This window comes from Caloenas nicobarica, chromosome 21, assembly GCF_036013445.1.
Source record: "Caloenas nicobarica isolate bCalNic1 chromosome 21, bCalNic1.hap1, whole genome shotgun sequence".
Classification (NCBI taxonomy): Eukaryota; Metazoa; Chordata; class Aves; order Columbiformes; family Columbidae; genus Caloenas; species Caloenas nicobarica.
The window spans coordinates 4,941,358-4,954,002 of NC_088265.1; the positions used below are offsets into that span (position 1 = coordinate 4,941,358).

Below are 12,645 nucleotides of genomic sequence, written 5' to 3' on the forward strand. Positions count from 1 at the left end.
AAGAAATTAAAATATTTTCAGCTTTATGATGAAGAACACATCTGAAAGGTTCCCCACCTGCTATTAAGCTGGTTGTCAATCCTGCGGCCATTTCCCGAGGAATGGTCAGCACAGCTGGACAAACTGATGAAGAAAGTCCATCTAAGCACACAGGGGATAGTTTTAGATTCTCTAAAAGCTCCCCAGAGACATCCCGATTGCAGATGGGAGGAAAGCGCAGACCGGGTTCAGTGGTTAACAGGGACAACCAGCAGCCACGAAAGCCGTGGAGGCTGAAGCTCCTGAGGTCAGGGACTGTTTCCACTAACACCACAGCAGAGGGTTAAAACCCTTTTTACAGATTTCAGGCTATGCTTTTTCCAGACCAAGATCCGTCACTTCAAAAGGAGCAGACAATGCATATCTGATTTGAGCAAACACCAGTGCTCAGATTAATTTAATGCTTACTTCTAAAATTAGCCTGCCTTTTTAAAACTAATTCCTCCAGGCTTTGACTCTGGCATGATAATATTTCTTGACGGCGAAGAAGCTGCCCGTGTAACGATATGGACCCAGAGAGTTCCCGATAGCCTTTCACATGACTCCGGAGCTATTAGCAATACTGTTATGAAACGTTCCCAACTTTCAGACACTTTGGTGGATGGGGACACCAGCTCTGGTTTGGGAAGGACTAGTTCCCTACCTTGACTCGTCTCCTGCTACAGGTGGTTTTTAAAATTTTTTGCCGTTAAAATTATTAAACTATATCACAGATCAGCACAGCCCCAAGGGTGCAAGCTGGACAGCAAACCTTTCACCGGCAATATTTATGGAAAGAGCGCAGTTTAACGAGCTGGTCAGGTTTTGCCTCATTTTCAGGGGTGAGGTTTTCGGGCAGCAACAGCTGACCAGGAGAGCGATGTTTCTGCGAAACAGGGGGGGAAACGACCACAGCAGCAACTCCCTGCAGCCATCACTGCGAATAATCCCAGCGCCAGGGCTCTGGCAGAGAACCTGTTGCTGCAGAGGCACCTTCCCAAGTTCCTTTTAAACCATCCTCTTTCCAAACCAAACCACAGACCCATGTCTCCGAGGGTAAGACAACAAACCACCACCACCGGTCTCTGCTCGGAGCACGTGCTGTGTAATACAGAAAGGAAAAAGCTGCTTACTCTGAGTGTCTTTGCGATCGGGGAAGGAGAAGATGGGGGCGAATCTGACTGAGCCTTCCTGCTGCGAGTGTATTCTTTACTCCTGGTGTACAAGGACGACATGGCCTCTGGGGCTGGGTGTCTCTGGGAAGCAAGTCTTGCTCTCCTGGCGCTCTACAGTGCTGGGCAGGTCCTTCTTCCAAGGTCAGAACAAACTAATTAAACTATTCACAGCTCTGGTAATTAAACCCTGCTGTTTAGGGTGTATAATTTTAGGCGTTAATCTGCCGCAAGGAAAGCTGAGGCTCCACAATGTTGCTTGTCCAAGACGAGGAGAAAGCACCGAGGACTCGCTGTGCTCCAGCGCCGGGCGTTGCTCCGTGCCAGCATCACCGGCCAGGCCCCATCCCAACTTCTCCGCAAAAGGACATTTCCCCTGGTCTGGAGCGTACGCCACAAGCCCAAAACGATCTCCCCCCAAAACTGCAGGCGGTAGAAACTCCTGCCTCAAGAGAGAGAGCTGGAAAACTGGCTGGGTTTATCTAGACACGAAGCTTTTTGCCAAAAGAAAAGAAAACCTGTTTTACTCCGGAGCGCTGCTGCGAGCTCTCTGCCGTCACTGCGCAGAGCTGCATGCTTTAAGCGAGAGGCGAAAGCATAAATCAGGAACAAACGCTGCTTTGGAAAGGGGCAGTCCAGAAGAAGTTGTGTTTTGTTCTGTCCTCCTCCTCTCGGGCGCCGTTTCGTTCCCCATGCGCTGCCGGCCCCGGCCCTCCCCAGCGCTGCCTCTGACATTCCAGATCCTGACTCGCTCCGCCAGGAATGCTGGAGGGCGGCCAGCAGCAGCGATTCACTTTCAGCTTGGGATTTGGGCTGCTACTTGCAGGGAAAAAAGGAAAAAAAAAAAAAAAAAGCGGGGTGGAGGGGCAAAGAAAACAACTTCCAAGCTCCCAAGGCCTGGCGGGCTGCGAGCGGGAGGTCGGAGCAAATCGACGGCACTTTGCAAAGCTTAAATTCCAGCACGCGTTTTGCGGCTGTGACAAAGGGAGATACTGTAAAGGACACGGAGCAGTTCATACCATTAAAGGGAGGACACGCTCATGCAGCACAACAGGACTTTTGTTGTTTGCTCATAAGCCTGTTTGGAGCTGCGAGAAGGCGCCGCGGAGCTTGTGTAACATGCGCTCACCCAAAGGAGCGTTTGGGATGGAGGAGGAGGGGAGAGGAGCTGGGAAGAAGGGACAAGGATGGGGAGAGCGGGTACCGCTCCGAACAAACCTCAGCTCGCCCTGCCAGGCTGTGCTGCTGCTGCTGCAAGGTGGGTGTCCCGGGTGTCCCATCTGAACAAGCACATGGGATGTTCATTTGAAAAACGCCCTCAAACACACAGCAGGTGTGCTGATTTAATAGGTCTCATACACTAAATACAGTCTTGCAACCATAACATTGCAAATCTACGTTTTTCTTTGCTGGAAAAGCATCAGCCCAGGTACATGCACTGGACCAGTTGCAATAAGGCAGTGTTAATGAACTGGTCCCAGCCTGAAGGATGTGTCCTCGTCCAGGCTCATTCACACCCACCCAACTCCTGCTGACCAGCGCCGGGGCCCTGGGGTTCACCCGTCTCGGTGCACATCCTGCTCCAGCCCCACCAGCTGCTTCAGCATGAGACATTTCCCAGCAAGTGCAGAAGAATATCTCTATAAAAATATTTTAAGAGTATTACTACACTTGGACATCTCTCTGTTGATCTGAAATATTGCCCCTTTTTTGCACACTGCTTGGCAACACGTAATTTTACTGGCATACGGTACTGGAGTACTGGGTCTAGTTCTGGGCTCCCCAGTTCAAAAAGGACAAGGAATTACTGGATAAAGACCAGCAGAGGGACACAAAGATGCTGAGGGGGATGGAGCATCTTTGTGAAAAGGAGAGACTGGGAGAGCTGGGGCTGTTCAGCTGGAGAAGAGAAGCTGAGAGAGATCTGATCAATGGGATCAATATCTCAGGGTGGGTGTCAGAGGATGGACCAGACTCTGTTCAGTGGTGCCCAACGCCAGGGTGAGGGGCAGTGGGCACAGACTGAAACACAGGAGGGCCCATCTGAACAGGAGGAGAAACTTCTTTGCTGGGAGGTGCCAGAGCCTGGGCCAGGCTGCCCAGAGCGGGTGTGGAGTCTCCTGCTCTGAGACATTCAAACCTGCCTGGACCGACCTGTGTGATCTGCTCTGGTGACCCTGCGTGAGCAGGGCTGGGCTGGGGATCTACAGGGGTCCTGCAACCCCAGCCAGCCTGGGATTCTCTGTTAGTTGGGGAAGTTTCTCTCATCATCCAGCATCTTCACTACCCAGGGGCGATGCAGCATCACAGGGAGAGGGAAACGCGGCTGCCGGACTTTCCTTCTCTAGGAAAGTCACTTTGAGATCAGGTTTCTACTTGATCCCTCATAGAGAAGACGGAGAGGATTCATTATTCACTGAATGCAAGAGGGGGAAAAAAAAAAAAGTCTAATTCTGCCTGGCAATATTTCTGCATTCCCTTTTAAAGGTATGGAAATGAAGTCCAGACACACAAGGCGGCAGCGCCAGGCACCCCGCTGCTCGGGGAGACCGTGGCAGGACCTTGATCTTTCCATCCTCCATCTGCTGCCCTCATCACCCTCCACCTCTCCCAGCGCCCGACTCCGCCGTACAGCGACAACAAAGTAACTCAGACATTGGAAACGTGTATTTATAGATCCTTTCGCACCAGCCTCAGTTTCTGGGGTTTCAAAACGGCAAGTGAAACTGGGCTAACCCGTGTGGCCACCAGCAGACCAGGGTGTCACAATCACAATTACAAGGCTGACAAAGCCCAGCTTAGTCACCGAGGTGGAGTTAAGCAGCTCTAAATTGCAGGGTTTTGCTTCCCCTCCCGTCCAGTCCTAAATGAGCCGTTGCCGCATCCCTCCACGGTCACGTTTCTGCTGAGGAGGGGTGGGAAAGCTCCAAAATCAACATCTCAGCGCAGAACTCACAGCCCGAGCCTCAAACCACAACAAAAACTGAGCCTTCTATTCCCTACTAATTAAAAGTTAATTAGTCATCGAGTGCAGATGTCTCACAGATTGACAAAATGCATCTCGGTGGACAATAACTCATTTTAAAGAGAAGGGGTGGCATGAGAATTAGTATCCTTATTAGCCAGGAGAAAGGCAGCAGAATGAGATGCAATATGGCAAAACATGCCGCCTTTCATAATTATTTCAGCAAAGGTGCCTAATTTATGGGTTTCTTCCTGCCGTTTTGTATGGTTTACTTTCAAGTTTTCCCCTGTGTAAGTATGAAACTTGACTCTGCCTTTGCAGCGCTGCTGTCCTGATGTTTGTAATATTCAAGGTCATGGTTTAGATCTGCCTGTTTCTGTCTGTTAAGGATATTCCGCAGTAAGAACCGGCAGCCCGGGCTGTGCTGTAGCTGTGCTGCTGCTTATTTGCTCAGGAATATTTATGCAGCTACCAGAAAGACTTGCAAAAATAAATATCACCCGTGAGCACTTCCACAACCACCAGATGCAAATTCTGAAACTTTGTGCTGCAGCGTATTTTTGTGCAATATTATGTTAAAGTTTCTTCCCATCTCTGAGTACAGCAGCACAACTGTACTATAGCACAGTATATTTTCTATACTTATATTAAACAGTATATTACCTATACTTAGAGCAACGGTCTTGACTACGACCACTTTTTCAGACATCTTTTTCCTTTGAGATCGCTGTCCTCTCCTTTCCTTTGTTAATGGCACCTGTGTTCATACCTAATTTTTTTAATTAGAGAGGAGGGCCCAGATCCAAAAAAACCGACATATCAGAAAAAGGCCCAAGCCCTGAGCTAAATATTCGAGGGGAAAACCACAAACAATCCTTTTATCTGTACTGAAAATCTTCACCTACGGAAAACTATGCTGATGAAATAAATTTAAGCAGCGCTGTAATTTTCCAACCTGCAGTAGACAAAAATGGGACCCAAGGCTGGGAGTTAAAGGCAGAGCTCTGGAGTGATGCTCAGGGGTGACGTGAGCGCACAGGAGAAGGGAAGGAGAAGCCCTCTTGGGAGACCTGAATTGTAATAAAACTTGAAGGATGACGAAGAGTAGCTGGTATTTTTGGAACAAACGACCCCCAAAGTATCTTCTCAAAGTCCTAGCTGTCATTTTCCACATCAGCTTTACCATACTCTAGTACATCACTGAATTACTTCCCATCCTGCTGGCTCCTTTCATCCGCAGCCAAACTTCCCCATCTCCGCGAGCAGACGCGAACTGGGAGCATGTTGGCGTCTCCAGCTACAGCAGCCAAGGCTGAAGACACGACCTGGGCTCACACAGCCCCAGGACGCCCTGCACACCCCGCACCGTCCCCCAGGGCCTGCTCGGCCACGGCTGTGCAATGAAACCCAGGCAGAGCCCGTCCTGCCCGCAGCCCCAGCACAGCCAGCCGGGCAGGGCTGGGGACACAGGAGAAAAAGGAGATAAAGCTGCTGGAGAGTGTCCAGAGGAGGCTACGAAGCTGGTGAAGGTTTGGAGGGGAAGCCGTATGAGGAGCGGCTGAAGTCCCTGGGTTTGTTCAGCCTGGAGGAGACTGAGGGCAGAGCTCATGGGGCTGCAGCTTCAGCAGGGGAGCAGGAGGGGCAGGGCTGAGCTCTTCTCTCTGGGACAGTGACAGAACCCAGGGAATGGCAGGAACATGTGCCAGGGGAGGGGCAGCTGGACATGAGGAAAAGGTTCTTCACCCAGAGGTGCTGGACACTGGAACAGGCTCCCCAGGGAGGTGTCCCGGCCCCAACCTGACAGTGTTCAAGAAGAGACTGGACAACGTCCTCAGACACACGGTGTGACCTGTGGGGTGTCCTGTGCAGGGACAGGAGCTGGACTCCATGATCCTTGTGGGTCCCTCCCAACCAAGAACATTCTATGATTTGCTGACACACTCGGGGTGGGAGGACGGGGTCTCTCCGCCCTTTTGGTCACCTGTGCTGGGCCCAGCAACGCGAGAACAACGGGGCTGCACTGCAGGGACACGAGATGTGAATTATAACCCAGCTGGACGAGCAGCAAGAGGGAGAGGCCGGCAACACGATTCACGTTTTCCTTTGAACCTGCTGCTGAGGGCATTTTGCTCACTTGTGTTTGAGCAGCAGAGAACTCCCCTCATTGCTTAATGCAGCCCCGATCCGCTGGTGCCTCCCCCTTCCACAGAGCTCAGCTGTTTGCGTTCAATTAGAAAAATCTTCACAACCCTCACTTCTGGATTTCCAGTACACAGTTCGTGTGTTGAGTAGCGTTCCAGTCCACAGAAACACCGAAATCTGTAATTCATATTTTATGCAACACTTATATCAATTCTAAAGACGCATTTATTCTCATGACACTTGTCGGAGCAAAATAAACTGCCCTGGCAGTCGTTTCCAGGAGCCATTAAATGTCCATAAAATAATTGTTCTGAGTCTAAAGTAGTTCCGTGAAAAACCCAGAGAATCTCAGTTTAAACACCAAAAACCCATTAACTATTGACGCAGGCTGCAGAGAGCAGAGTCAAGATTAGATTTCCTATTGCTTTTATGTTACTGGATTGACACACAAAACTGAAATCCATCATGTAAGAGGACTGCACCTCCCCTTTCTAACTACTGTGGGCAAAGTTTAATCAGTCCTGTGATTCTCTTCACCTCAGGATGTCCTATATTTGTGATTACTTAAGCCCTAAATATTGTGCATCTTTGCACACAGTAAACGTGCCACTGCTTTGTCCCTGGAAGAGGTTTTACTTGCCTTGCATTTGCTTCCACTATGTCCAAACTGGAGCCGAGCGTTGCTATTTGCAAAGAAAAAGCCTGTGATCAATCTGAGATTGGGTCCAACAAGCCAGAAATACCATTTTGTTTTAATGTGGAGAGCTCGAGAGTCAGATGAAAGGTTACAGCACATCACTGCACCAGTACCTGGACACCACTTGTTTCTTCTTCTACATGGGGTCTTGCAGTGAAAAGTCTCTAAAGAATTACCAAAATTTTCAGAAAGGAGTTCACCTGCAAAGAAAATGCTGAGTCTTGTTAACCCTCCTGCTCTCACACTTTTATTCACTGTACCCATCGCCTTTCACGCAAAGAAATTCTGCTGGTTCTGTAGAGAAACTGTTCATTTCAGCACATAATGAGTTGATTCCAAATTAGCAGCACCGTTACTTGACCCAGGAGATGCAACAGAAAGCCAATCTTTAAAAACTGCAATAAGAACCATTCTTTTTTCTACAGCTAACTCTCCATTACCTGGGAATTGCAATCCGGTTTGCAAATACACTGTAATAATCCAGAGCAGCTGCTGTTACATGGGACAACTCAGGGTCAAAGCTGCAGCAGCTGCATTCAGTGTAATACCCAACCCACTATTACTGTGGATAATGAAAAGTTGATTGAAAATACTCGCTATATAAAAACCACTTTAAACTACTGTAAATAAATCACTTTAAAATTGTATGCAAGCTTTAACAGGTTCAATTACAGCACCGCAGGGTTTATTTAGAACTGAAAAAGCTTATGTTCAGCAAGAGAAGGCTGAAAGGGCTGTAGCAACGAAATTACTGGTCAGGCAATAAGCTGTGTTGTAAACGTGATGCGAAGGCACTGCAGCAGTTTGCCATAAATGGAATAAAACCATCAAGTGAAGAGGCTTTTCCTCTGCAGTGCGCTGACCGGGACTACCAGCAGCAGATCTGCCGTTAGAGATCACGAGTGGGACACAGAACGAAAGGATTTTCCTCTTCTCCCGAATGCACACACAGCAGCTGACGGTCTATAATTGCACCTGCAGCATCATACTTTTTATTCCCATCACTAAATTTATCATAAAAATGCTGGAAGAGATACTCACGGGGCATACCTGGATTAGCGTTAAGCAGCAGAAGCAGATAATTTTAGTGTGGGCTGAGAATAGCACGTTTGAAATATAAAACTTCAGAGTTCTTTTCTTTTTGCTTTCTGACAAATACAGAAAATAAAAAGCACTAGCGAAGAGAGTTTAGAAAGCACCACTCTCAGAAATGTCATTTTAGCACCTGTAAGTGTCAAATTATGCATGTAGGAGACAAGTATTGCAGCAGTTCTGTGGAGCAGAAGTGAGTTTTTGGAAGAATGGACAAAATGCCTTGAAATTCAGCATTTCCAACAGCACAATAAGGGTTCACTGACACCTCAGCGGACCTCCCTAACTTCAGAAGCTGAGAACTGAATTTAAAGCAAAGTTTGCAGAAGAGGGAGAAGGATTTCATTATCTTAAGTCCATCGTCTCCAGAAGGGATGATGGGGAGAGGTTACAGAAATGGATCAGCAACAATAAACCAAGGCTGCGGCACGAGATCCACATCTGTGGCCGTCACCGCTTTGCCAAAAATAAATGTCTGTGAGACCTCAGATTCGATTCCATCCAAGGCTGTAAATGCAGCCACAGTCACAAAAACCCGAGGCCTGGAGCAGCCTCAGCCCTGTGGATTTTCACGCCATAATCCTCCCCATGTCTGCACACCGGTGGGACGACCGGCGTCTACAGATAATTCGCTTCATGTCCACTCAAAACCCGGCTCTGTCTTGTCACAGCCAGGCTGCTTGCCCAAGCTCAATACCATATTTTGTCCAAAAAAAGCAGCATGAGAAAATCGAGAGAGATACTTTCCACTGTCCACTCAGAAGTCCAGTTTAGAGCATCGCTCACGCCAAAAATCCAGTGATTTCATCCAGTTATGACCATTAAGGATAAAGCAGTGTTAGAACATAATATTTTCCAGTCGAAGCTGTTCGGCAGTTGGACTCTGCAAGTGTTTACTGACAGGTTCCCTCTTCTGATCCAGCTTTCTTGCAAAGGATGAAGCAGCACAAACAAGAGGAACGTCGCAGAAATGTGCAGATATTAACAGGCCATGTCAGGGGAACGAGAAAGCAAACACGAATATAAGAACCAGATGCAAACACAGCTATTTCAAGCTAAGGGACTTTCCAAAATCTGACGTAGAGAACCAGAAATCTCAGGGCACAGAGTCATGATCCATTTTGCTTTTTATCTGAATTCATCAGATTCTGCATCCCAGCCGCCCCGCGGCTGTAAAACCTTCGTGTCAGCTCGGCTGTGGAAACCGGCTGACACAAAGCAATATCCTCGAGCTGCCAGCAAACAAATGTATAACTTCAACACATTGCTATCGAATTATGCTTCAGACCTATTTCTGGCCTTTCCTCAACAGATTGTGGTGCGGAAGGTTATGTTCACGCCCAAGGATGAAATCTAAGAGCAATGAAAAATATCTATATATATCTACATATATAAAAGTAGCCCATGCAGCGTCCAGCATTAGCTACGTGCAAGGTACCTACTATAACAAGTAACAAAAACGTGCCAAGGTGCGAACTGAACCAAAGCTGGTGGGAAATTCCTGCCAGAAGGAGTTTTGCAGCTTAAGGATTCTGCATCTTGACATACCCGATAATGAAGTAGCTTCTGCCAAACAACATTCCTTCTTGTAGGGAAACTCCACGTCCAAAAGCAAAAAAATCAACGACTTTCCAAATATGAGGCTTTTTCTGATGAGAAGCCTGCGGGAGGATATAAACTCAGAACAAAAAGTGACCTTTTAAAGACAAGGGCGACAAACAGCATCACCACACTTGAATCACTGGAACACACAATTTTTCCTACAGTGGTAGTTTCCAAAGGATATTTTATTGCCAGGGAATCTGACTTCAGTTTTCCAAAGAAATTCAGATTACTCTTCAATTCCTTGTTAGCCATCTGGCAATACAGCTTCTGCTTTTCACTCCTTCTGGACTTATCTGGGAGATAAATTATTTACTACCTAAACACAGGACTGCGCCTTTCTGCAAGTGACTTCCAGGGAACCGGGACCATCAGCTTCATAAGAACTTTGCCACAGTGCCACAAAGCCACATGGACCAGCAGACGGGTGAAAGGACCGAGTAAAGAAGAATCACTGGGCTGAGGCCAATTGTCTGGGGTTCAACAAGGCCAAGTGCCGGGTCCTGCACTTGGGTCACAACAACCCCATGAATGCTGCAGGCTGGGGAAAAGCGGCTGGAAAAGGACCTGGGGTGTTGGTGACGGTGGCTGAACATGAGCCAGCGTGTGCCCAGGTGGCCAAGAGGCCACCAGCATCCTGGCCGGTACCAGCACTGGTGTGGCCAGCAGGCCCAGGGCAGTGACCGTCCTGTGCTGGGCACTGGGGAGGCCAAACCGCGAATCCTGGGGGCAGTTTTGGGCCCCTCACACCAAGGCAGGCCTTGAGGTGCTGGAGCGAGTTGAGAGAAGGGAACGGAGCTGGTGAGGGGCTGGAGCACAAGTGTGATGGGAGCGGCTGAGGGAGCTGGGGGTTCAGCTGGAGAACAGGAGCTGAGGGGAGACCTTCTGATCTCTGACCTGCCTGAAAGGAGCTTGGAGCCAGGGGGGTCGGGCTCTGCTCCCCAGGAACAAGCGCCAGGACCAGAGGAAACGGCCTCAAGTTGCGCCAGGGGAGGTTGAGGTTGGATCTGGGGAACAATTTCTTCCCCAAAGGGCTGTGGGGCATTGGAACAGGCTGCCCAGGGCAGTGCTGGAGTCACCATCCCTGGAGGGGCTGGACAGACGGAGATGAGGTTCTCAGGGACATGGGGCAGTGCCAGGGGTGGGGGAACAGTTGGACTCGATGATATTGAGGGTCTTTTCCAACCAAAACGATTCTGTGATTCTATGAGTACGAGACATTCGAGAGCATCTGCTGAAGCCACCTCCTCTTGCCCCTGCACAATTCACCTGTTCTCCAAGGCAGACACCAGTGTGAACACCACGCAGATATTAAGGGCTACCCAGACTTCGACTGCTGGATGCAAGAGTTTTAATCCAGATCAGGTTTTTTTGTGCACGTCTTCAAGCGCATCAGGAGAGCCGTCCTCCCCATGGCCTGCTGGGTGGGTGACAATGAAGCACGATCATCGGCTCCCAGGGGGGCAGAGAACCTGCTCTAAGTAGTTAGAGATATTTTTCCTTTCCGTAATTTCGAATGTGTCAAGATGAAATAGAGTTTGACAGCTTCAAACAAAAATTAATGTGATGCTCCATTACACGCATAAGCACAAACATACGCTGTTAACTGTTACAAAATCAAAAATTATAAACATAATTAGTTAGATTTATCCTGCCTTTGGGACATGTTCCAGGAGGCAAAGGTGTTCCTCATGCCGATGGGTCTGGGTTACTGACCATGCTGAATGTGACCGGTCCTGTCTCCTGGAGTGGCCGTGTCACATCCACCCATGGCACCGGTCCTGCTGCCACCACAACTGCTCCTAATTCCTTATGGGAGGAACGCAAAAGGACCCCGGGACACCCATGAGACAGCTGCCGTGTGGGCGCAGGGACGGGACCCTGGGCTGAAACGGGATAATTTAAACCACAGAGGCCTCCCAGCAATGCCGGGGTATCCAACGGGTATCCCAAGCATCGCCAACCTCAGCTCCACTGCTGCAGGAGAAATTCCTTGCTGACAACTGAGAAAGATTAGTCACCTCGGACCACATTGAAATTGTGAGAGTAATTTACTAAAGAAGAAGTTAGAGCATAGAGTTACCTTAAATAGTTATGAGTATGACCCTGTAAATCATTCCTGGAGGACTCGTTATTTCGCTTCATCTTCCTGGGACTTGCAGATCGGATTTTAGCTGGTTTTGTGTTACCCATCTCCACCTCCGACGCTGCTTCACATTAGACCTTCCTAATTCAGCAGCTTGGTGAATTAGAGGAATTAACCTGAACTCATTTAGCCGTAACCCTGCGGTCTGCCTGGCTTTGAGCACAAACAATATGTTTTCGTAGAGCCGTAAATAGGAACTGGGCAGCCACGCTGATGACTTGAATGTTGCATGGACAGGGACAGCAGAGAGCAAGTCTGATGCCCTCCTCAAAACATTAAGCTTGAAGAAAATCGACACAAGCAGATTAGGCTGGAGAACTCACGAGGCAAATCATCCGTGCAGATGTGAAAAAATTTTGCGAAAATATTTGCAGAATGAATTTAAATTTCTACAGTGTCTTCCCCCTCCGCCTCCCAAAGAAGCGAGGGCACTTCAAACACAACAAAACTGCTCTTCACCCTGTTTAAAGCTCTACACAAAATGCTAGCTCATGCTCTTGCAGCAATTTTCTGCTATTTTAGACTCAACTTTACATTGCTAGTCATTCACACATGAAAGATCTCCTTTCCTCGCAGCACACACAGCCCATTACAGCCTTCTGTTTATAAACAGGACGAAACGGAGCCGATCTCTCACCGCCTCCCATTGCACAGAATTCAATGCTCTATAATTTAACCGTAGTGACGCACGGCACCACCTACGTCCCCTTGGACACGGGCCAGATGGCTTCCCTCCCACGTCACGCGGTGTCTCTGCTAGGAATAAATATTTAAGGGGAAAACCAGGGAAAAATACTTGTATTCTTAGTCC

The 12,645-nt window shown here is 48.6% G+C and overlaps 1 protein-coding gene across 7 annotated transcripts in view; it reads right to left on the reverse strand.

Moving 5' to 3' along the window:
• The window catches only part of PPP1R12B (protein phosphatase 1 regulatory subunit 12B), a 122,393-nt gene that overhangs the window by 27,861 nt on the left and 81,887 nt on the right, over positions 1–12,645 (reverse strand). The window contains exon 1 of one of the 7 annotated variants that reach the window (XM_065649328.1): positions 1,152–1,849. The exons of the other annotated variants lie outside the window; for them this stretch is intronic. Coding sequence (XP_065505400.1) covers positions 1,152–1,253 — 102 coding nt within the window. The 5' untranslated portion in view covers positions 1,254–1,849. Of the gene's footprint in view, positions 1–1,151; positions 1,850–12,645 lie in introns of those variants that run through there. 7 annotated transcript variants of the gene reach the window in all.